This window comes from Macrobrachium nipponense, chromosome 5 (genome assembly GCF_015104395.2).
Source record: "Macrobrachium nipponense isolate FS-2020 chromosome 5, ASM1510439v2, whole genome shotgun sequence".
NCBI classification, from domain to species: Eukaryota; Metazoa; Arthropoda; class Malacostraca; order Decapoda; family Palaemonidae; genus Macrobrachium; species Macrobrachium nipponense.
The window spans coordinates 60273996-60301439 of NC_061107.1; the positions used below are offsets into that span (position 1 = coordinate 60273996).

The window sequence follows — 27444 nt, forward strand, 5'->3', positions numbered from 1 at the left end:
AGCGAGACATGAAACTATTGCTCTTCTGCTCATATTGCTATAGTATCTATGGGTGTTCCCTTTGGAAGAACTATACCCAAGAGACTATGAAATGTATCACTGTAGTTCACAATGAAATTTTGAGATGTCTCACAAACACACCTCGCTACCACTCCGTCACACCGATGTTCACAGAAAATCGCTTGGACAATTTAAAAATCATTGTAAGGCGAACAATTTCCAGTTTTGATAAACAACATCATTTCGCTCATGCAAAACATCTAAGCAGTGAGGCAAGACCTAAATAGTGGGAAAGATGGAAAAATGAGGCGTTTTTTCCCCAAATGACTTGATCTCTGTTTTTGCAAAGTGCCACCTGCAGAATCTGTCATTATTATTATATTTCTATGATTACTTTTTATTATTGGTATTTTCCTTTTTTCATTGTTACTTTGAAAATTATCAGTATAAAGTTTTGCTACATTCAGTTTTCGTATTTAGACTTCTGGACCTGACTACTACAACCACCTAAGGTCCCTAGTTGGAATTTAATTATATGCAATCTGTTCACTAATTGTTATAACTTTTAATGTTATTTGTTTTAATTTTCTTTTTTTGTCATAATTGTTTTCGAAAATTTTTTTTATCGAATGCCACTACGAAATTAAGGTTACTCTCGGGGCCTGGTTTTAGAACAAATGAAATGCCAAGATTTAAGACTGTTCTTCTGCGGTGAGGGGATAATTAGAGAGGTTCAGCACATTATTGGGTAAGCCAAAATTATTCCATATGGCGTTTCTAATTAGTCTTTTTAATTTGTTGCGCAGGTTTCTGGGGTGGGTTTCACTGTTTTCAATACCTCCTGATAGCACAAAATAAACTGGAGTTGGTCAGAGCGGGTTTTGAAAAGAAACAGCATATGGAATAATCTTGGTATACCCAATCATGTGCTGAACCTCTCTAACCATCCCCTCACCACAGAAGAGCAGACGGTCTTGGTGTTTCATTAGCTCTAATACCAGGTCCCAAGATTAATCTCAATTTCTTAATGGCATTCTATATACATTAAAAAAAATTATGACAAAAAGAATGAATGTCTCAAAGGCATTTTGCTAAATGCCTTGGAACAACAAATGGAAATGGCAAAAACTCTCCCCTGAAAAGATTCCAAAATGTTTTTATCAGGCTAAGAAAAAGGAAGGATGTAAATGAGTTACTCTCTATTTTGAATAACCAGGTACCATCAATTAAGTTTACTTTAGAATTGGAAATAGCCAATTGCCTCCCTTCCTTAGATGTTTTAATACATAGAGAACCATTTTAATGTGAATTCAGTATCAATAGGAAACCAACCAACAACTTAACTTATGTCCATTTTTATTCAGGCCACTATCTTAATAGCAAAATATCAATTTCATCTTCTATGTTTTTAAGTGCATTGTGCATTGTCAGTCCCTAATACTTGGATCAAGAAATTGAATGCATCACAAAAATATGGATAGATTTATGTTTCCCTTCACGTATATTAGATATTTGCTATAATAAATCCCCAAAAAGTTTTATAGTGTAAGTAACACGGAGAAAGATACTTCTAAGAACATTCTTAGCTTGCCTTATTTAGCAGACTTGAAACCATAAAATCATTGTTAGAATCTTTCAAGGTCAACCTCATTTTTTCTTATAATAACACACTAAAAGGAATGCTAATAAAAATGGCCCCAAGGAAAGCAACAATATTAATATATAAAATTCCATGTTTGGATTGCCCCTCGTTTTATGTCGGTCAATCTAGCAAGGATTTACTAAAATGAAACTTTGTCTGTGGTCAGTTACTGCCTGTATAATCTCTTAATTGTCTTGTCCTTGCTTCTGAGCAGTTGGACTTATCCTTTTGTAAACCTCTTAAATTGTACCCCTGTTCTCGGAAGGCTGCTAATTCTCCAGGTGTGTTGGATTCTAGATACATATTTTCCTTTATAATCCATACCTGTCATTTATACCTTTCTTTGCAAACTTATCTTCATATGTATATCAGTCTGCTAAGTAAAGGACATTGAGTCGAATGGCCCTCAGTACTTTCCTTTGTGGCTTTTGCCTTTATTTACATATTCAGCACGTTCCAAAGATGAAATAAGACTGCACTAGTAGTATGTAATGAATTGATGTACTTACATATTATACAGAGTTGACACTTTTAACAGGTTACAGTACTATAGACTGTGCTAAACTCTCTTCGATAAGGTTTTCTCCACATCTTCGGCTCTATAATTAATTATATTCAGATTCTGGGTTAGAATTCAATGATGTTATAACTCAAGTGATTTGTGTACATTCATAGTGGAGAAGGTAAACATACAGCATTATGATCCTGCTTGCAGAGGCATAGCGAAAAAAATAACAGAAAGGTTCTTGACACTTTCAGATATACAGGTGTTCCAGAGCCAGACTGGGATATCAACTTGCACTTATTACAATTTCCATTCCATATGAGATATCATACAAGCATTCCAGGAACCTTAATGATGGCTTTGATTGGATATTAACCGTGGCTACCACATGAACGGTTAAATAAACTGTTCCAACCTAGTTTTTCACAACATATCATGAAAGTAAGAATGAACAACTTTGAAGAAATAAAATAATGGTTGTACAAGAACTCAACATTTATAAAATTGGAGATGTAGTGTACAAAAGAAGAGAAGTAAGAAGTGGAGAACATTTTAAACTATCCTCAAAATTATCAGGACCAGATAGAGTTATAGAAAAAGTCCAAGAAGCCAAACTGAAAGTTAGAAGAATGAGCAATTTAGCCCCTGATCCATATGCAGATTCAATAGAAAAACCAGAATTTGGGGATACATGAGGACAAAGTTAGAACTAAAAAAGTTCCAAATACAGAAGAAACTTACATAGGAAACAACGACTCTGAAGATAAAACAAGATATTATTTAAGAAATAAGAGTTACATTTCAGTAATTGTATTGTTATTATTTGATTGTCTTTGACTACTGCATATACATCGCGTGTCCGTGTTAAATTGCGTTGTTAGCTCAAAATGGGTAATTGCAACTCTCAAGAAATATTCGTTTTTAATAATGAAGTATCAGCATAAAAGCATATGGTGAAATTTGTTTATCAAAACATTTCTTCATTTTATGAAAGCCTTTGTTAAAATGTCAAAACCACAAAGAAATGAGTCTAAATATAGAAGATAAGCATTTCCATGCATTTATTTTCATAATATAGGCACATACTTTTAAAACTTGAAGTCCTGTTCTTAAATTCAAAGTTGATCTTGACTCAAGAGTGTAAATTTATAATTTTTGACAATTGTTTCTCTGACATTATGAATCACAAAGTTTACTTTTGTCTGAGGCTTTTTGTACTACTGAAGAGAACTAATTACCCACAGGGATGGTATCTGGTATATGAAAATTGTAGGTTAATTCAACCAAAGGTTTTTCATAAAAGGTATGTTTAAAAAGCATTTGGCAGACCACACTTTTGAATACGTTTATGATGAAAATCTTCATAAAAGCTATTGCTTAAATGAGCAAAAAGAACAAAGGTTACATGAGCAGATAGGAATAATGACACTTACCTTGCATCCTCTGCACGGGTAAAAAGCACAACTGCTCTTGCAGTTGGCTTTTTCAATAAATTTTTGACGGCTGTGTCGAAAATTTCATGGTCAGCGTTGTGTGGAATTTTCTCAGATACAGCTATGCACATGTTACGAGCTATGGCCAAGTTCCGAATGACTTCTATACCAAATTCTCCATAGGACCCTTCTGAATGGATGGTGGATACATAAGACCAGTTGAAAAGTTGCATGACATCCATCATGGCCATAGCCTGGAATGTGTCTGGTGGGACGGTCCTGGCGAAAAACTCATATCGATCTTTGTCAGAGAGTGCCTTTGCAGTTGAGGCTGGACTTACTTGTGGAATGTGGAAGAGTCGGAACAGATTGGCAACCTGTAAGCTGACAGAGCTATAGGAACCACCCACTACACCACGAACTGGTTTTGCCCGGTATTTGACCCTGGGAGCTTGCCCATCTGAGCATTCAAGTCCTGACGTATCCAGGGCATCTAACGACACTCTTATAAACTCTAGAGATTGATTAAGAGCATAAGTATCTCTGGAACAAGTGTCTAAAATGTGTACACCCAAAGAGATATTTGGGAGGAGCTCTGGGTCCCTGTTGATAAGATCAACGGCATACAGCATAGCTTCCAGTCTCTGAAGTCCTCTATCGTAAACTGCTGAAGAGCATGGGGTTTTGTCCCCTTTCTCGTGGACGGGAAAGAGACCTCCCAAAATTAGGTCACCATCTAATTGTACACCACTGGCCATGACCTCTGTTCTGATCTGACCCAATATTGATAAAACAGATGCCAGCCATGATATCCACACCAATTCCAGCACTGTTGAACCTAGTCCACGACCACCCAGCATTTTTGCCTCAGCGACAACGTGTTCTATATCGTTCGATGCTTTTGTGGATGAGATGGAGCCTGTAAAGAAAAGATGGTGTATAAAATTATTGCACACATATTTAGCTTATGTAAAATAATCAGCCAGCCTAGTTCCTATAGACTATTCCTGTTCTTGCAAGGCAAAGAAAATGTTTGAATCTATTGGAAATGGAAAGAATTTCCCATGAAATACACCTTTAAAATCAGAATGAGTATTTTTGTTAATTCATATTAAACTTGGACATTATTTTTTGAAAATAATTCAGTCTCCCTTCAATAGAATGTGATTATAAACCCTTGATGTGGTAGAGTAACAACCCTTCTCGATCCTGACGAAGAAAGAAATGAAGAGAAAACACAAGAACATCTACAGATAAACCTGTGATAGAGACATAAAAATGCCCAAGAATACAAAAATATCTGACACTTCTAGAGTATAGTTTTTCGTTTATACAATTTTCGTTAAAAGCAATTGCCTTAGTGGCACCAATTAGCTTCTTACAGAAATCATCCCGTTGGAGTTTTTCCGAATCTCGTGCATCACTTGCTTGTGACAAATACGCAAACTTCCTTCTTCCATTTATTGGTTTATTGCAGAAATCTTTCCAAAGTCTTCCCTTCTCAATTTTAAGTCACTGTATTTTCAATACAGATTCTTCTGTACAATATCGGAGTATAAGAGAAAAACTGCCTTAAAAGTTTTGGAAGAAGTGGCCTGGCAAGGACACGATGGAGGTAGGTAGATAAGATACTTCAATACCGTCTCGAAGATTCTACATTCAGAATACAACATGAAAATGGAAAGAGAAGACATTTGGGAGATGTTTGCACTAAACCAATAAATGGATAAAGGAAGTCTACGTATTTTTCACCAGAAATTGATGCTTGAGAATCGGAAAAACTCAGACGATACAAAGCAATTGCTTTCTACAACAAAAATCTGAATATCGTTACATCTGATGTCGACGATAATATCCCACCAACTGCCAAGGTTTCGGGCAGTTAATCATACACTCTTCCCGTTCTGTCAGTCAGAAAATAAAAAATCATGCCCCTTTATGCATAACTGTCCACGATCATCCGTACATTATTATTATTATGAATAAGCATGAAATAGCGCACTATCCCGAACCAATAAGATTTATTTGTTAATTTTCTTTCATTATTTTTAAGTTATTTAAAAAAAATTTTCGTAGAAAAGAAAATATTTTGCAGATTTTCCATAAGATGATATTGAAAATCGACAAAAATCCCTTTAATGTTATCAAAGGAGATACACTTCCCTTGAGTTCATTACAAGGCAAGGCTAACATACACTAAATAATGCGTTTCTGACCGCCTGCCCGTGAAGCGTAGAGAGCAAACTGGGTTAACTGACATTCATAGAATCATCTCCACTCGTCCCATATGAATACGTTTGTTATGTTGAAACAATCTCCACAGGACTGGAGTTAGTCGACATTCATAACATTCTCTTGACTTTATAGCTCGTTCTGTTTCCTGACAATGACTGTCCAAAATATTAATGATACGGGTGTAAAGAGAATAAAAAATAAACAATATTTTTATCATTAATTTTTCCTCTTCTGATGTGTTTTCCAGGACCAAGTCCTCGACATTCATTTTCCGAGATGTGGTAAAAGTTGTCTTCTATTAAATTCGAATGTTTGTTTTATATATATGGATTTTGTACCACGGTGATAGTCTTTAGCTAAATCTGGCCTTTGATATATATTCAAAGAGAATAATAGTAAGTATAAGTCTGCAAACCACAAGTTCCCTTTGAACTGTAATTCAAATTTGCATCTAAATAAACCTGCGTTAAGCAACAATGAACAAGAGCTAGGAACGAGAGTGCCATTCAGTAGAAGATTTGAATATTCAAAACCCAATTAAAGAGATGGAAGTTTATTTATTCAGAAAATTTTTCGTGACACTCATCTGTCGCTTTTACCAAGAGAATCGAATTGAGTCAAACCAATACGATTTGTGATCCTTCTTGATCCGCCACAAACTTCAACGGATGCCAGTGAATCGTGTCGATTCGAATCACACACATTCGATTCGATTCGAATCACTGATTCGGCTGTGCCAATTTTTTTATCGGTCACGGCGAGTCCACGGAGGTGTAAACGCCATGCTATTAGACATCCTGGTCAATCTAATATGCAAGAGACTGCTGTATATGATCCTTGCGATCCTATGCACTGAGAACAGGATGCAATAGCTGCATTTTGGAAAGAGATTGCTACTGAAATGAAATCCACAAGCGACTCAATGATTGTAGCATTCACTACATATGGTGGATGAAAATTTCCTCCCCCTCGACGTCTCCACATGGTAGTACAAAATCAACTCTATCATCCTCATCAATAAGAGGCCTGAAATTGTTTTTATAGTGAATAAAACTGTGGTCTACACTGCTACTTCTTTTATTGCTATGGTTATCATAACAGTTTTGGCGTTTAAAAGACTTGGTAGAAATAACCTGCGAATTTCTTTTGCCCTAGAATAAGACGAGAAGTTAAGAGGCATGTAACCTCTTGTCAGACTTGCCAAATCTCTGGGAAGCTAAATAAAAAAAATCCTAATGCCCTTCTTGTAGCCACTCCTTCTGTTGTGGAACCATTTAAAGAAATTTTGAAACAGTAGTGGAAATAAATGTATTTCGACTGGTGTCGATTTTATGTCTAGACATCCAGAAGCCATACCTTTAAAGAACATCAAAATTGTAAATGTGGTAGAGGCATCAGTGGAATTCTTCACAAAATTTGGGTTACCTAAGGATTAACAATCAATCTGTGGTAGTTAATATTTTCAAGAGAAAATAAGAGAACTAAAGATTCAGCATGGGATATCCTCGCCTTATCCAGAGAGTCGGGGGTTAGTAAGGTTTCACCAGATTTCAAGTCAATGATTAAAAAGTATCGCATTGCACATGGTAGCAAAATGGATAAGGATGTGCCTTATTTACTTTTTGCTTTTAGGTATGTTCCTGGTAGTATGCAATTATTCTCCCATCCAGATAGTATTTGGCCATTTGTGTGAGAAGGCCTCTAGATGTACTTTGGGAACACTGGGAGTAGGAATACACTTGCTGTAGATGTGATAATGTAAAAAGGTTTTGTATTTCCAATGTTTCGTAATAAATTTATTACCTCAGCAGGGAATCTGTTAGATAACGAATAAGATTACTCTAAAAATCAATAAAATTCATAAAATACAACACAATTAAAATAATAACCCCACCCCACCCCCCACACAAAAAAGAAAAAACAAACACAAAAGCATGGCCAAAGACCACAAACCAAACTTATACAAAGATGGCAGGAGACAGAATGCATATATAAAAAGTAAAACTTTAACCCAGGATAGTCAGTTCGTATGCAATGGTCGCTTGGTCTATGATACAGAACTCATTTCTTTCAATATACGTTTTACAATTTTTTAGGGGTTTCCTATGTTAGAATGCTGTGGATTGGAGAACCTATAGACAGTATGAAAACTTAATCCCCGATGAGAGTCGATTCTGACCCACAGTAACCGCTTCATGGATCTAACATATGTCCCAGAGTTACACTTAGGGATAGTATACAATTCCGAACATTCTAGCATAAGAAACCACTAAAAAATTGAAAACATGTATTGAAGGAAATTATTTCTGTATCATAAATGGGAGATCCTTTTCCAGTAACAGAACTCGGCCCTTCCCTGAGCCATGGCACCTTTATCAAGCGACCCTTGTAATCAGTGACATGGTAGTGCCAATTAGTGCCAAAGTTTCCTACTTTAACACTGTTGAACTTATGTATGACTGCAACTAGAGTAGGTGTACCACCAGGTACTCCTCTCGATATCTTACCCCAAATTCCCCAGGATGCCATCAATTCTGTGTCACCTACAATGGAAGATATTGCTAAGAACTTTGTTGAACCTATGAAAGAGTTTGGGTACACAGGTCTTCTGAGAAGAATTTGTCATCTACACTCATCAACAGTGACTCCAGCGCCTCCTCCCACATGAAGTAACTGGAAGGCTGAATGCATCAAGCACCTCCAGAATTACAGCTGGAAGGTTAAGCAAATTAATTACCTCCAGAACTACACCTGGAAGGTTAAGCAAATTAAGTACCTCCAGAACTACAGCTGGAAGGTTGGGCACATCAAGCACCTACAGTAAGAGGAGGTGTGTTCTCCCGGCACCAGTGCTCTAACAGTACGGTGCCTTGTAGTACATACAACCCATAGACATAGTAACCCCAGATTCTCAACCTGAGGATTTAGTCTTGGTCCCCTTTTTATTAGTGCATGTATCGAATGTTGATTGTATCTGGTAGAATTCTGTAACACAGTTCTTATCAAGCTAAGTGTAGCTCAGAGTCTCTTATCCTGTAATCGAATTTATCTAAAGTGTAAATATCCTAGCAGCTCTAATAGTAACTTGTATTAAAGTTAGTTTGTATTTGTCATAATGAGGCTCAAGGTTGGCAAGGTGTCAGTTGGCTCCAGCCCTTACTTACAGAGCTTCTGTTCCATTTGAGGATGGAATCTCTGCTATAACGGGGAGCGGTAACAGGCAGCGGCTTCCCCCAACTAACGCATTTGAAAAGTCAATTGGTATTTTTAAAAATGTACCTAAATTTGCATGAAACATGGCGCTATTTCCCATATGGTCACCATATCTTGAGACCTTCCACCCACCAATAAATACCCTTTGTCCAGCATACTCGTCTGATATCTTTCATTTTCCAGATGACACCAGTCCAGCTGGTTCTGCCCTTACCTGAACCCAATCTCAGCCAACAGGAGCATAGCCGATGGCAATGCCCAACTCAGCAAACTTTCTCCCAGCAAGCACCGCCCACCTGATGGCTGGAAAATAATAAGATTTGCAATAAAAAGGTTTCCTTCTTCTCGAACTGACCTCTAAAGAGGGCAGAGGTCCCCACTCCTGTTTACCTTTTACTGGTGTTCAAAACTGAAAAGGATGGCCACTTTTGTTCTGTTCCTGTTTATACTTTTCCCAATGACCAACCCGGGGGAAGCCCTTCTACTTAACCTTCGATGGATGATTCAACCCAACGGAGGCCTTACCATAATAACACATGGTGCCCAGTCGAAGTCCAACGGAGCTGACCCCCTCCTATCAGCATGTTTGACTGACGATCACTCCTTAAGAGCCCTATCACCCAGCAGCTTGACAAGTGGACAGTGGTCCGTGATGATGGTGAGATTTGGGCACCCAAGTAGGAACAACCTGGCCTTCGCAAGCACCAGGTAACTGCAAGGGCTTCACCTTCTATGGGGGATACCCTGCTTCAGAAGGGGTGAGGTGTTGACTGCCACATAGGGCAAGACGCCAGCTGCCCTTGCAACAAAATGGGCCGTCAGCTGAGGAGGTCCCTAAAAGGCTCCATGATGGGCGCTGTTGCAAGGAAGGGGGCTAACTGATTCACCAATCTGAACCATGACCTAATATCAGTGATGGAGGGCTTCTCTGGCATCTGGAAGTTACGAATGGTGTCTAGTTGTTCGTCTGCAGGCTTATATGACTCTCATCCCAAGTGGTACCCGACGAAGGTAACCTCTCTCTTGCAGAATTTGAACTTCTCGGGCTTAAGTGTAATACCTGCAGAGGCACACGTTGACAGGAATTCATATACGTGCCAAAACGCCTCTTTGATGCTGTGATCGTATAGCAAGGTGTCGTCGATGCATTTATGCATTCTGGTGATGTCTTGCAGGGCGTCATCGAATCTTTTGTGTAGGCGTCGGAAGCTGAACAGTAACCCATGGGTGTCCTACGATAATGATACCGCCCCCATGGGGTGGTGAAGGTCGTGAGTGGGCGGCTATCCTCGTCCAGTTCCACTTGGTGGAAACCCCAATGGGCGTCCGCTGTAGTCTTGTACGTGTGAATGGGATGCTTGAAATCATGTCGAAGGGTGGCGGTGTATGACGAATCTCACAGAGACAGTGGGGATTGAGGCGCTGGAAGTCTACAGTGCGGCGAGGTTGGCCCGTTTTCTTGGCTACCACGACCATCCTTGCACACCACTCCGTTGCATCCCCTGCCGGGACTGGTTCTATCATGCCCTTCCGAACGTCTTCGTCAAGCTGGGACTTGACCTCCTCTTCCAAATGCTTAGGGATTGCAGCCGGCGTGTGACAGGCATAAGGCACAGCATCGGGCAATAAATGTATGTGGTGCTGCTTTCCCGTCATCATGGTAGGGGTTCACTGGTTGTGTTGAAGGTCGTGGATGAGAAGTGACGTAATAACCATTCTTCCAGTCTTGGTATGTTCTCCTCCGCGGGTGGGATAGGTATGGTGGCTGGCTTCGTTGTCTGAGGGGGGGTTATGCTGAGAGACTGCCTCACTACTAATGTTGGCTGATGCAATGAGAGGGGAAGGGTGAGGGAAACCAGTCAGTAATATTCCCAGCTCCTTACAAGCATTCAGAGATAAATAGAAGTTCTTGGCCGTTGGCACGAAGTAGACCTCCTGCTTCGTGCGCTGCCCACCTATTTCAATGGTACATGCCGTTGATCCGAGGCATCTCACTCGGAGATTAGCAACGTCCCTCAGACCTGTTCGAGGTTGCAACTCCAGAGGTTTTATCTGCAGGCTTAAAAGAATCGTGGGCCCGGCAACGCAGATCTGTGATCCTGTGTCTGCTACGACGAGTGTGGACACCGACCTTCCGCTCCCATGGGAAACACAAGCCTTGATTGTGGGGTTGGGGGAGAGGTGTGTGTCAGCGACAATCACCAAACTCGAGGCGAGCAGCGCTTTCTTCATACTTCTGCAGCATTTCTGAAGGTGCCCTACCTTTTGGCACCCGTGGGCACAATGCTCGACCAGGCAAACGACATCCCCCGCAATTCCCGCAATACTTTGTGCTTGAGTTACCGTGCACCACCGCAACGTCTGGCTCTACATCATCGGTGCCAGTGACGTCATCACTCGAGGCACCAGCCAATCCCTCGCACCAATAGCGACACGTGGGACGCTTTCAACGTCCAGGCGTGCAGCTTCAAAGGTACAACACAAAGCCTGAAGGGCATCTACACTTTTAAACATATCACATGCCTTAAATACATGCCTTTTTAACACAGGGTCACTGAGACCTACCATTATTTTCTGTAACAGCATATACTTGGCCAAGCACTCCCCGCATTTGGGACATTGAAAATCACAGTGGGTGGCCTTTTGAGCACATCTTGAGAAATAGTCACTAACAGACTCTTCGCGCTCTTGTGCGAGGGCAAAAAATTTGGACCATTGCACTGCCTGATTCGATGACCGTAACATAATGTTCCCAATGGCATCCAGAGCCGCGTCTGCAGTAAGGGCATTCCATTTGGCGTCAGAGTGCTGAGCGTCCAGTGCACGTTGCAGTGCTGGCACACAGTTGAGTCTAATATTCAGGACAACATCCTGCGGCGGGAACTTGTTGAGGTGGATCCAACACGTCATCGAACGTCTCCAGGACCTAAACTCTGCTGAGGACATCACAACATTACATTTCTCAGGGGCAGCAGAGACAGGGACTTTGCCGGCACGTGATCCAGTACTGGGAAGAGCATCCTGAAGGGCATGGATGGCGCGTTGCTGGTCTGCAATTAACGTCTGTGTTTGCATCATGGCCCATGACAAGGCCCTTGGCATTGCAGGAGAGGCACGCCTCGGCGTGGCCTGGGCTGCTCGACGCATCAGGGGCATGACTTGGTTCGAAAACTCACTGCGCCATGTTGGGTTTACAACGAGACGACGTCTTGGTAACAGGACTTTATTGTACGAGACCAGAGAGCCGACTGACTCGCAAACACGTACAAGGTCTTTCAGATTGCTGTTCTGGGTGAGTTAAAACGACATTTACTATAAAAAACCCTCCCTTATAGGAATATTACTCTGTCATTTTTACCAAATACTTTTTTTTTTCAGGGATATCACTTATATATTTTTACTGTGTTTTATGAGTGTATGTTATTATCATCTTTTGCTGTGTGACTTATATATAATTTCTCTGGGTTAGTGCCTTTCATTGTGCATTTACCTGAGGTAGGCTTTCATCCAGAGTATGCGTCTGCGCAGTGGTAGGGTATATTCATACAGATATTTTGATAGGATTGCTAACAGACGTACCATTCATAAAACATCTGTGGTAAAGATGGCTACTGCCACATCTGTTGGGCCATTCACTTCTAGCCTGCCCAGTAATCACATAGTGACGTTAGTTAATGCTAGGTCCGCGACAGTACCATCCCAAGGGTGAGTTAATAGATTTTTGACACAAGGGGTTGAATCATGGATCTCATTCGTATAGACGCTCATTTGAAAGCGAAGTGTATACAATCCCATCCTTACAGTTTCAGGAAGCTAAAAGTTTCAATGATTTTGCTAAGGGTGACACTGGGTCATACCTGAGGGGGATTTCCTTTCAAGAGGCAAATACGTGGGAAGAATTAGGTTCAATCTACGGTAAAGAGGAAGCGCTGGATGAAGTGTTAGCTTTGAGGAATAAACATAAGCTTATTTCCATGACTAATCTCAGCCTAGTAGATAGGGCTGCATTTTACCTGAAAGATGTCATGGGCGAGGCACGAAAATCTGATTAAGCTTGTGACCTCATACTATGTTGAAATATGTTTTCCGTACATTTCTACTCCATTTTTATTCTGTTCAAAGTAATACGGTCAAGAAATCAATGTTCATATCTATGTTTTTAAGGGCATTACATATGCTCTTGAATATATTGATGATGAAATAGATAAGATTAGGAATATAGGCAACAAATTTAAATACCAGATCGTGTATTGGACAATGCATAAGAAGCTACAAAAAAGACTGTATGAAAACAAAAAACTACCTTGTAACACTTATAGTTTCCTTGTACTACCATATGATTACATGAAAGGTATCCACTATCTTCTTAGGAATACTGGTGTCAATTTCACATTTAAGAACAATAAAACAATGAAACATGTGCTTATGAAAAAACTCTCCTGACAATATTAAAGGATGTGTATAAAAATTGCATGTAATGCTTGTGACAACTTTTCTGATGGGACAACATTACCTTGCTACATATACATACATCGAGCTACAAATGTCCTTTAAAATCTTATTTGTTCTACCCTCTTGCGGTGGCAGTGTGGTTTAAAGCTTTACTGTGCGTCCTGGATTTGTTGGGTTCGATGGTCTGCACCCGTGAGCCAACAAATCTATTATCGACTAAAAAATTTCCCTTCGGTTAACATATATGAAAATATATTAATTCCGAGGTAGAGTGAATTAGATATTCAAGAACATTTGTAGCTCGATGTATGTATATGAATCACAGTAATGTGATATGGACCATACAATGGCTATGTGCAGACAAAAGTACTACAACATTATCGAGGTCGAGGTATGGAGGAGTGATAATGTTAGTTTATATTTGACAACATCTCCGAGGGTTGTGTGAAAGAGAGAGAGAGAAAGGCAGATTGGTGGAGGAATAAATGGGAGTGGTTTAATGGCAGTCGTAAGCGTGTCTATTTTGGCACTCTGTTCTGTATATCAGTGGCAAGCATTGGTTACAAACTTACAAGTGTCGGGAGGAATGAGCATGTCCACAAGGAGAGCTGGTGCTGGTTAGAGAGTTTTGGTAGTAGTATTATTGGTGGTCAGTTATTTTGTGATTCTTGAAGTTGTTGGTTGAATTATTGTTGGTATTGTATGCTTGAAGGTTGTGCCTGTGTTGTTCAGTTTGTTGTGCTTGTGAGGTTGTTGTGTTGTAGATGAGTTGTTGGAGTTGTGTGTTGTTGAGTGTTGTTGTTGTGGTTCCTTGATGTTGTAGGTGGTGTTGACTTGTCATGTTAGTATTGGTTTTTGGTGCTGATAGTTATTGTTGTGCAGTGGTCTTTTGTTGTATGGTTATTGAATTGTTGTGTGGTCGTTGTCCTTGTTCGGTTGTTTGTGTATTGTGTTACGACAGCTAGCCTAGCCTAGCCTAGCTATATATCCAGCAGACAGCGGGCACAGCTTCTCACCCTGAGTCTGAGGTGAGTACATGTGTTTGTGTTTTGAGTTTTTATGTTTTTAGCTTGCATAATCCCGCCACATTATTTTTTGGCGCCCAACGTGGAGCTGCTGGTGTGACAGCTGCAGGATGGTTCGTGCGGTGGGTTGTATGATTGGTGAAGACAGTGAGTATGGAAGGTTTGACTGAAGTGGAGAGGCTGAAGGAGTTGAGGTTGGAGAGAGAAGTGAAAGGACGATTGGAAGTAGAGAATGAGAGGTTAAGGGTAGAATGTGAGGAGCTGAAGAATGAGTTAGAGGAAAATGAGGAGGAACTGCTAAGGAAGGCAAGCAAAAGTGGGAAATAAAAAGAAGAGGTGAAAGAAGCGGAAGAGAGAATGTTTGAGAAAATGGACGAAAAATTTGGAGTAATGATGAATAGTGTGCAAGAGGTGATGCAGGAAATGATGAAGGGATTCATGGGAGAGGGAGCAGTAGGAGGTAGGCCTATTGGGGTCCTGTGATGGGCCAGGAGCGATTAAGAAAGTGAAAGCACAAGTTGATGAGTGTACGAGTGATGAAAGTGATTCGTGTGATAAGGAAGGGAAAGAAGGGGAAGACACAGGATAAGGATAAACCTGAGGACAAGAATAAGGAGGCTGAGGGTAAGAAGATGGCTAAGGGAAAGAAGGCTAGTAAGGATGACAGACAGGATGAGACTAGGACTGAATACATTGGGGAAAGGGCTGAGAGTGATTTAGATAGCTGTAAGTTTAAACAGGTGGGTAGAAAGAAGGGTGAGAAGAGTGTAATCAAGAGCATGGATGTTAGTACGGAAGTTGATTTGTTGTATTCGGACGAGGTTAAGAGGGACCAGAATGGAAGTAGCGAAAGTGAGAGTGAGCAGGAAATACAAAAGGCTGTGTATATGACAGAGGTACCCCGATGTGCACAATACGAGGGATATGGTATTAGGGATATAAGGGACTTTTTTAAGGAATATGAGAAGTATTGTGTGGGTAAGTGTGGGGATAATAAGAGAGTCTGGGCAAGAGAGTTGGGTAGCTTGTTGACGGTATTTTTGTTGAGTACATATAGGGTAATGATGAGTGTGAGGAATGTGTCTTATGAGAGTGTGAAAGCCAGGTTTGTGGCACAGATGAAGAAGATAAAGAGTAGCGTTAGTTATAGGAGAAAACATGATTTTGATGAGCCAAGAATGAATGTTGGAGAGCCGTTGTATGTGTGCAGGTTGGAAACATTAGCTAGGAAAAAGTTTGGGGACGAAGGGATAAATGGGTGTAGAGAGTTAGTGAGGAAGTTGTTGGTGACTGTGCCTGAGAATGTGTATGAGTTTATAAATCTGAAACATAAGGAGAAAATGCGATGGATGAATGAAAGGTTGACATGGAATGACATATTAGAAATAGTAGAGGATTATAAGTTAGATAGGTGTATCAAAGAGAGTAGAAGTGTTAGTGTTAGGACTGAAGTAGCTGAGGTTATACCAGAGTTTAAGAGCTATAAAGAAGCAGTTTTAGAAGGGCCGAGGTGAATGGCAGAGTGAGTGGTTGATAGGAGCGTTAGAGCAAGTAACATAAGTATCGATAACCCTGAGAGAGATCGGAGTGCAAGCAATGGAAGAGTAGGGTCAGATAGTCGTAAACGAGAGCAGCAGTAGAGCAGCAGTGTTACAGATGTGGAAAGCCAGGACACAAGAAGAATGAATGTCGGTGGGCATTAGGAGCATGCTTCGGGTGTGGGCAAATGGGACATTTAGTAAGTGAGTGTAAGAAAGATTGGGATATTAAGGGTTACAGGTGTGAAGAAACAGGGCACATAGTGAGTGGATGTCGGGGTACCTGTGTGAATGTGATTTGCAGTGATTGCGGGAAGAACGGGCATTATGCTAGGATGTGTAAAGAACAGCGTGCAAAATGTGTTGAACAAGGAATGGAAGGTCATGTAGTGAGTGTGTGTAGGTGAAAGAGGATGAGTCAGGCTGGGAGTTCGGGAAACTAAGTACAAAGGGGATTCAGTTGGGTGGGTCCTCTGGTGTGCAGGCAGTAAGAGCGATGCATGTGCGTGAAGAATTGTTGTATGAAAAAGGGTTTGGAGATAGAGCTCATGAATGTATGAGTGTAAAAGTGAGGTGCAAAGGGGTGTGTTTGGTTGCTTTGATTGATACTGGGTGCAGTGTCAATGTTCTTTATAAGAATGGATATGACAAGTTACTGAGTGAGTGTGAAATTAGGAAATGTAAAAGGGAGGTACGAGGAATAGGAAATTTAGGTATGTCTGTGGTGGGAATTTTATGTGAAAATGTAGAAATCGAAGGGGTAGTGATAAATGAAAATGACTTATGTGACTGAGGGAATGAGTGAGAAGTATGATGTTGTTAGGGTACAGGTCCCAAAAGAAGTGGGGGATAGCGGTCTGTCCAAGCATGAATATGGTTGAATTGCATAGGAAGGGGAATGTACGTGGAGAGTTGTACTTGGATGGGGATGAAGGGGCAAGCAGCTAAATAAGGAAGGGAGTGCCGTTGGATGCGAAAGAGAGTGTAAAAGTGCCACGAGAAGTTGGAGAAGTTAGTGTGAAAGTTTTGTGGCCGGATAGTCTTGGAATTGTCAGAGGTGACAATTGTGCATATGTGGTTGAGGGTGTGGACGCGTACAAGTTGGTAAGAGCAAGCATGCATATATATGAAGGGATTTTAGATATGGAGAATCCTCAGGTTTTTTTAGCCTCATTTCTGAGTGTTAGGAAAAAGCAAGTGCGAGGTATATGTGAAGGTGTTTTGTGTAGGGTTGTTATATAAGTTGGTGAATGTGGATGACCTAAAATATGTTAAGGGAGTGGGACAGAAAGTTATGAGTGGAAGTATTATGAGTTGAGAGAAAGAATTGAGGTGGATGAAAATGTTAGTGATGACGAGAGGGAGTGGTTGATGCAGATATTATGGGATAGGTGGGGTGCGTTGAGTCGTGTTGATGAGGATTTCGGGGATCTAAGCTTCCTGAGTTCAAGATAGTTTTGAAAGACAATACCCCCATATATCAGCGTCCCCGACACTTTTCTGTGCCTATTACCCGAGAGATTGAGGAACAGTGTGAGGAACTTGAGAGAGTAGAAGTGATCGAGGAGTGAGAGTGCTTAGAATAGTTCCATAGCACCGGTACAGATGGAAACTTAAGGATGTGTGTGGATTACAGAAGGGTAAATGAAGTGACTGTGAAGGAACGATTGCCGATGAATGTGGTGTCTGATTGTGTGTATAAGATGCATGGGATGAGTGTTCACGAAATTAGATTTGGTAATGGGCCATTACCAGATGCCTTTTGAGGAAAGGAGCAGGCATGTTATGGCTTTTACGAGTGGTAGCTGTCACTATCAATTCAACCGGTTAAGTTTTGGATTGGCTAACGTGCCTGCTGCCTTCCAGAGGGCAATGAATATAGTTTTGGGTGGGTTTGATGGAAGGAAGGTGACTGTGTTTAAAGATGATGTTTTGATTACGAGTGAGACTGTTGAGGAGAATATAGAAGTTGTTAGAACAGTTGGAAGAGGTTGGAGTGAAAGTGAAGCTAGAGAAGTGTACGTGGTTGGCTGGGGAAGTGGAATTTCTTGGTCATAAGGTGAGTGCAAGTGGTGTAAGGAAAAGTGAGAAGTTTGTGGAAAAAGTAAGGGAGTTTCCACATCCTCTGACTGTGTGTGAGTTAAAGGGTTTTTTGGGTTTGATCGGGTTTGGGAGGAAGTTTGTTAGGGATTGTTCGGGTATAGGGAAGCTATTGACTGAATGGACCGGGAAGAAAAATTGTACAAAGCTGAGGTGGGATGAGCGAATGGTGGGAGCATTTGAGAGACTGAAAGAGGAGGCTGCTAGAGATGTCACCTTGACTTTTCCAGACTATAGTGAGGATGCGAGTAAGCTTGAGTTGTATACTGATGCGAGTAAGTTTAGTATGGGAGTATGCTTGATGCAGATGCAAGTGGTGAATGGGGAGGGACAATTGAGAGTAATTGCATATGTGAGTGAAGCCTTTAATAAAGCAGAGCTGAAATATTTAGTGGTTGAGAAGGAGCTTGCGGCAATAAGGTTTTGTGTGAAATCATTGAAAGTGTTTTTGTATGGGGTAAAATTTGTCATAAGGACAGACCATCGACCGTTAGTGTATAAGATCAAGAAGGAAAGTGTGAATGCTAGGATCACGAGGACAATTGAGGATTTGAGTGAGTTTGATTTTAGATTAGAATATGTGCCAGGGAGTAAAAACGTGATTGCTGATATGATGTCTAGATGCACGGTAAGGGCAATGGTGTCGTGAAAAGTGACTTATACGAATATGGTACCTGAAGGCTAGCTGTAAAAGAGAGGTTTGAAGGGGATGACAGAGAGTGTGAAATTTTGTTTTCATCATTGAAAGACTTGGAAGGTAAGGGTTCTTTGCCATGGACTACAAGAGGACACGTGGGGATGATTGTGATGGTGAATCACATGAGTAAATTTGCCTATGTGGTTCCCATCAAAGATAAGAGGAGTGAAACTGTTGCGTGAATGGTGGGTCCAGTGATGTTGCCTATGTGTGTGTGTAAGCTGGCAAAAAATGTTGAGTGATAATGAACCTGAGTTTGTGGGATGGGAATTTGAAGAAATGCAGAAGGAATGGGGTAATGTGCATGTGTATTCTACTCCGTATATGCCCAGTGCTAATGGTTTGGCTAAAAGGACTGTTAGAACAATGACTGAGATTTTGCAAATGATGAGTAAGGGCGAAAATGATTGGGATATGTATGTAGGACGTGCAGTGTGGGTATATAACACCACAATGCAGAAGAGTATTGGTATGTCTCCTTGTAAATATGTGTTGAATTTTGAAAGGATTGTCACAAAGTGATCGGGATTTGTGGAAGAAAGCGAGTGAAAGGTTTGAAAGTTTTAAGATTGGGGATAAAGTGTTGAAAGAGGTAGTGTAGATAGGAAGAATGAATGTGAACAGTGTAAGGGAGAAATTGAAGGTTCTTTTGGGACCGAGTGGATTGAGTTATGTTTTGGGGAAATTGTAAGAAGGTGGGGGAGTGGATGAGGTTAGGGCACACCATAACCAGCTCCATAAGTGGAGGAAAGTACCAAAGTATGTTCGGGAGAATGTGATGAGTGAATGGTTTAGGGTGAATAAGTATGAGTCGAGTGTCAGTGAACAAATGGGTCTGGGAGATCGACAGTTAGTGTTGGTTGAGTAAGGCAGAAAGCAAAAGAGTTTAGAGAAAGGAAGTGGAAGGGAAAAGAATGAACGGCATGGTAAGGGGGTTAGTGGTAGGGTGAAAATGGTTGATAAAGCGGGAATGAATGATACTTATAGTGTATGTGGGTTTGAGTTAACAGGGATAAGTGAGACCTCAGTGGGAAGGAAACTGAGTAGTAAGGAGGTAGTTGATACGATAGATAAGTCTTTGCAAGAGTTTGACAGAAGTATGGATGACCTGAGTGGTTTGGTGGCAGAAATAGGGGAGATGATGGAACCAGAGCTAGAAGTTATTGATGAAGTAGTGAATGAGATTTGGGAGGATAGTAGTGAGGGAGATAATGGGAGATTGAATGAAAGTGGTTTGGAAGAAGTGAATAGCGATGTAACTGAGAGAATGTATGAGGGTCCTCAAACAAGATCCAGGGGGCCTGCATCCATGCATCCTTGGGTGTTGCAAAAGGTGATTTAGTGAGGATGTTACGAGTGTAAGGAGACGTTGTCAAATGTACTGGGGGAGGTAATGTGGAGGAGTGATAATGTTAGTTTATATTTAACAACATCTCTGAGGGTTGCGTGAAAGAGAGAGAGAGACAGGGAGACAGATTGGTGGAGGAATAAATGGGAGTGGTTTAATGGCAGTCGTAAGTGTGTGTCTGTTGTGGTGCTCTGTTGTGTATATCAGTGGTAAGCGTTGGTTACGAGTGTTGGGAGGAGTGAGCATGTCTGGGAGGAGAGTCAGTGCTGGTTAGAGAGTTTTGGTAGCAGTATTATTGGTTGTCAGTTATTTTGTGGTTCTTGAAGCTGTTGGTTGAATTATTGTTGGTATTGTATGTTTGAAGGTTGTGCCTGTGTTGTTCAGTTTGTTGTGCTTGTGAGGTTGTTGTGTTGTAGATGAGTTGTTGAGTGTTGTTGTTGTGGTTCCTTGATGTTGTAGGCGGTGTTGACTTGTCGTGTTAGTATTGGTTTTTGGTGCTGATAGTTATTGTTGTGCAGTGGTCTTTTGTTGTATGGTTATTGAATTGTTGTTTGGTTGCTTGTCCTAGTTTGGTTGATTATGTATTGTGTTACAACAGCTAGACTAGCCTAGCCTAGCCTAGCCTAGCCTAGCCTAGCTATTTATCCAGTGGACAGCGGCGCAGCGCCTCACCCTGAGTCTGAGGTGAGTGCATGTGTTTATGTTTTTAGTTTTTTTTTTTTAGCTTGCATAATCCCGCCACAGAAGTGGGCTGATGCGGACTCCAAAAACAATGAACACCTGAGAGCAACAGGTATTTGTAGTTGAGAGGCAGCATAAACTTATACGCTCTTGTGATGGCAGTGCAGTTTAAAGCTTCACTGTGCGTCCTGGATTTATTGGGTTCGTTGGTTCACACCCATAGCCAATAAATCTATTATCGACAAATAATTCCCCTTCGGTTAACATATATGAAAATATATTAATTCTGAGGTAGAGTGAATTAGATATTAAAGGATATTTGTAGCTCAATGTATGTATATGAACAATGGTAATGCGATATAATCCATATAACAGCTACATGCGTACAAAAGCACTACAATGTTACCAAGGTCAAGGTAGGTTGATGCTGACTCCAAAAACAACGAACACCTGATTGCGACTGGTATTTGTAGTTGAGAGGCGGCATAAACTTATACCCTCTTGTGGTGGCGGTGTGGTTTAAAGCTTCACTGTGCGTCCTGGATTTGTTGGGTTCGATAGTTGACACCCATGAGCCAAGAAATCTATTTTCAACTAAAAAATTCCCCACCGGTTAACATATATGAAAATATTTTAATTTCCTAGGTAGAGTGAATTAGATATTAAAGGACATTTGTAGCTCGATATATATATATATATATATATATATATATATATATATATATATATATATATATTTATATACATATATATACATATATATATATATATATATATATATATATATATATATATGTATATGTGTATAAATATACCTATATATATCAAGAGCCAGCAGAAAAATGAAAAACAGCAGTACCTAGCGCTTTCGTGTATTCTTGACACACCTCATCAGGGTACAATATATAAAAGAATGAAAAATAGCTTCGAAATATCAAAGGTAAACATAAAAACAAAAAAGTAAAATACAGAACAATCAAACAGCCTAGTCAAGAAGTAAATTGGTCCACAGCCTAGAATTACACTTAAAGGAAACAACAACAAATGGAAATGGAACTACTAAGCAGTCAATTACATAGTTACGAAGTTGTCAACAATACATTTTCGTAAGCCAGTTATCTAGTTTATATTGTCCGTTGCTAATATTAAAAACACTACATGACTTATATTTTATTATACTAGATTCTATAATATTTCTTTTAATAATGTCTCTACAAAATAAAATTTCCTTTGAATTGTTCCAATTAATTGCGTGATTAAAATTATTCATATGTAAAAGAGAGCACTCGATGTACTTCCTACACGTACAATATTTATGTTGATTTAATCTTGATGCCAGTAGTTTGCCACTTTGACCAATATATTTTTTTATCACAATCTCTGCATGGAATTTCGTAAATGCAACCCGTTTGTAAATTTGGAGAGTTCCTTATTAAAATTGTTCTTACAGACTTAGTGTTACTAAAAACAACGTTAACATTAAAAACTTTAAACATTTTTGGCAAAGAAAGAACCTGTTGTCAAAAGGTAAAACAAGCAAATTACTAGGGTCGAAAGCCTGTACATGGTCTACTGCATAAAATGTTTTCTTAGCCTTTCTTAAAGCAACATCAACTAAAAATGCCGGATACTTCAATTTAAAAGCAATATCATAAATCTTGGTAATCTCGTCTTCTAAAAATTCAGGACAACAAAATTCTTAAAGCTCTTAAAAACATGGAAGAGAATACAGAGAGTTTTAACTTTCAAATGGTGATTGGAGTAAAAGTGAATGTAAGAACATACATTTGTAGGTTTCCTAAAAAACCGAAAATTTAAATCTGTTACCCTGTCTATGCACACTTACATCTAAAAATGGCAAAAACTGAATCTATTTCCTCCTCAAGTGTGAACTTTATAGAGGGAACCAGCGCATTTAATCTAATTAAAAATCTGTTCACATCCTCACACAAAGGCCATACACAAAATATGTCATCGACATACCTAAACCAAAGAACATTCGCAGGTAAAATATTTGATAGAAGTTTCTTCTCAAAAAACTCCATGTAAATGTTACTTAAAAGGGGGCGATAAAGGGTTCCCCATAGCCATACCAAACCTCTGCTCATAGAATTTACCATTGAAAGTAAATTTACATTCCTTAATACACAGTTTCAGCAACTCTAAAATGGTGTCAGTTTTGCAGAGAAAATTCGTATTTATCCAACTCATCAGCAAAAATAAAATGTTATCAGGTCGTCAACTGGAACTTTAGTAAAAAGGGAAACTACATCAAAGCTAATCATTTTAAATTCGTAATTAATGTTACAGCTTCTGAGACGGTTTACAAAATCCAAATTATTTTTTACTGAAAATCCTGAAATTTTTCCTATAAGAGGTGACAATTCACTGACAAGCCACTTTGCCAAATTATAAGTTGATGACCCTACAGAACTAATAATAGGTCGTACAGGGTTATTTTGTTTGTGAGTTTTAATAAGTCCATAAAGATAGGGCAAGGATGCACATACAATACAAAATTTCTTAATTAAATTTAAATCATCTTTTCCCCTTAACAATGTTTTTAAGTTTTTTTATTGAAACTACTATTCAACCTTCTCTAATGGATTATGGTTCAGTACTGTATAAGTTTCTTGGTCACTTAACAAAACTAACATTTTATTTACATAATCATCTTTATTTATTAACACAAGAGCATTTGATTTATCAGCTTTCGTAATGTGTAACGTTTTATCTTTTTTAAGGTAGCTGTACGCCTTTAAAAACCTATCAGGTACATTAGAATAGCACTTAAAAGAACATGCCCCATAAACAATACCCCTGATGAGGTGTGTCAAGAATACACGAAAGCGCTAGGTACTGCTGTTTTTTCAATTTTTTCCTGCTGGCTCTTGATATACCAATCTTCACGTGTTACTTGTGATCGTATAACATACCTATATATATATATATTATATATAATAGGTGGTATATATTATATATATATATATAATAATATATTCTATATATATGTGGGAATCAAATAATCCCTATCTATATTAGTAAGTTTTATTTATAATAATATCATATCATATATATTAAATCAATAATATTGCAATATATATATTCTATTAATTACTATTATCTATTATATTCAGATCATATTATAATATAATATATTATCTATATAGGTTAATGGACACATTATATATATATAACTACTATATATATATATATATATATATATATAAAATATCTATTACTCCATATATACTATTAACATATACATATATATATATATAATATACTAATATCTATACCTATCTTAAATAACTATATTATATAATCTATATATAGATATATATAATATGAAGTAGAGTATATATATATATATAATATACATTATTATTATATATAATATATATATTAGTTATCTATCCTAATCAGACAGATATATAATTCTTCTATATATATACTATATATAATATAATTCTATTATATTATATATATATCACCTAGAATATCTACAATAATATAATATATATTAATTAATATATAGAATATAGATATAGATATAATTCTACTATATATAGATATATATATATATATAATATATATATATCATTAGTAATATTATATAGATATTATATATATATATATATATATATTATATATAATATATTTATATCATATATATTCTATATTAGGAATATATATTCTTATATATATATTATCACTACATATATATTTATATTAATATATATATATATAAGATATATATAAGGTATATATTTATAGATAATAAAGATATAGATATAATATATATATTATAGAATCTATATAATATCTAGACATATATAATAGTACTATATATATATATATATTATATAATAGATTATTCAAATATATATATATAACTATATTATACTATACTATGGATATATATATATTACCTAGAATATATATATATATATATAATATATATATATACTATATATTATAATATATATACTAACCTATATATATATAGATCTATTAGATATCTATATAAAATTAAATATATATATCTATATCTATATATGATATAAGGACATAATAGATATCTATGAAGATATCTTATATATATCTATATAGATATAGTATATATACTAGATAAATACTATATCGATACTATCGATATATCTTATCTATAATATATATAGATATATAGATATATATATCTATTAATACACTTATATAGATCTTCTAGTGTATTATATTATATCATCATATAGTATATTAAATAGATATCTTATATATATAGTATCGATATATTAGTATATATATACTATAATATAGATTAATTATAGATAACAAAACCCCATAAGATATCTGTATATATAATAATATATATTATATATATATAGGACTATTTGATATATATATATATAGATATATATTATATATCTATATATTAATATATATAGTTATATATATATTTTCTTAGATATATATATATATATTAATCAAATATATATATATTATATATAGATATCTATATCTACATATATATATTATAGATATTATATTATATAAGTATATACTAATCATCCCTATATATATATAATGATTCTAGATATCTATATATATATATATATATATATATATATATATTATTATATTTAACTACTATATATCTTTTAATATCCATATAATATATATAATAGATATATATATATATATATATATGAATATATAGATATATACTATACATTAATAAATATAAAAAATTATATAATATATTAATATATAGATTAGTCTATATTATCATATATATATATCTATAATATAGACTAATCATATAATATATATATATTATATTAATTTTATATATCATATAGATATCCATCTATATTTCCATAGATATTTATTATATAATTCTATTATATAATTATATAGCATATACTATATATCTGATATACGATATATATATTCGATATACATATACAAAATTCTATATATACTAATAAATTTTATATATATATATGCTATATGTAGACATCCTATATATATATCTCTAAATACATAATATAATATAATTATCATATCTAATGATATATATATCATCTATAATACTCATATAATATATACATGTTACCATATTATAATATGATATCATATATAATATATATTCCCATACTTATCTCTATCTATCTATAGATATATATAAATCTATAAATAGATAATCTCTAGTTATATATAATTATATTCTATTAGATATATACAGACATATTAATATAACTCTAATAGATATACTCTATATATATATATATATATTTAGATTATTATAGATATTATTATAATCAGATATAGCTATTCTTATAGACTATATCTATAAAGATATATATCTATACTATATATATATATATATATATATATATAGCTATATATATATTCTATATATATATCATTATATATATAATCATATATACTAGTATATATTATACATAATACTATCTATCTATTATCTATATATATATCTCATCTATTATATATAGATTATATAATATATATAATATAATAGAGATAGATTGGATATTATGATTTATAATTATTATATTTATTATATCATATAATACTTATATATATATTTAGTATATATATCATTTTGATATCTATAATATATAGATTATATACTTATATAGATATACTTTATATATTTTAAATCTCATATTCTATATATATCTATATATATATATTATTATTATATTATATATATTATACATATTTATATCTACAACTAGCATATATCCTCTATATCTCATATCCTCTACTCGATCTATATATATCTATATCATATATCTTTTATATATCCTGATCCCTAATTTCTTATATATATATAAGATATCTATATATACTATATATATACTATCTAGATAATCTATAGAATCTACTATATTATATATACTATCCTATATATATTAATATATATATTATAATATAGATATATTTATATATATAATACATAATATATCATATATATCTTACACCCAGTGGTACCCCTCGCAGATTCCACAAATTAATTCCGTTCCGAGGCGGCCTTTCTATCATGGCGAGATTTTCGTATCTTGGAACACTATTTTTACCATGTAACCCCATGTCTAATCCAGCTCCTAAGCCCTCCCACAAAACCCCCCACCCCAAAGTTAAATTATTCCTTAGGCCCTCCAAAACACATGGTTCTAGGGTTACATCGGCACCGGGGGGATCCGACGGAAGGAAAAAACTATGAACCGCCAAAAAGGCAAAACAACTCCTTACATATTTGAGGTAATATTCAACTGCATGTAATGTTCAACCCCATTTTTACGGCATATATTAGGACTTTAGCATATGTCCCTTAGCAATAAGACTAGCCTATGTTAGCGGTTGCTACTGTAGCCTAGTCTATGATTCTGACATCTAAACCTAAGAGCTAAAAGCTTAGAATATGCCAATAAAATTGAGAAATAATCAGTATGTAAACATTTCAAATAATTATTAATTAATCATTAACTATAATACACAAACAAACAAAAAACAAACCTTCCAATCGATTGTTTACATTCAGCTCTTAC

General features: G+C 36.7%; 1 protein-coding gene across 1 annotated transcript in view; it reads right to left on the minus strand.

The window, feature by feature from the left end:
• The window catches only part of LOC135215364 (metabotropic glutamate receptor-like), a 1454460-nt gene that overhangs the window by 1073600 nt on the left and 353416 nt on the right, over positions 1-27444 (minus strand). The window contains exon 2 of the mRNA XM_064249924.1: positions 3581-4499. Within this exon, the coding sequence (XP_064105994.1) occupies positions 3581-4440 (860 nt within the window). The 5' untranslated portion in view covers positions 4441-4499. The remainder of the gene's footprint in view (positions 1-3580; positions 4500-27444) is intronic.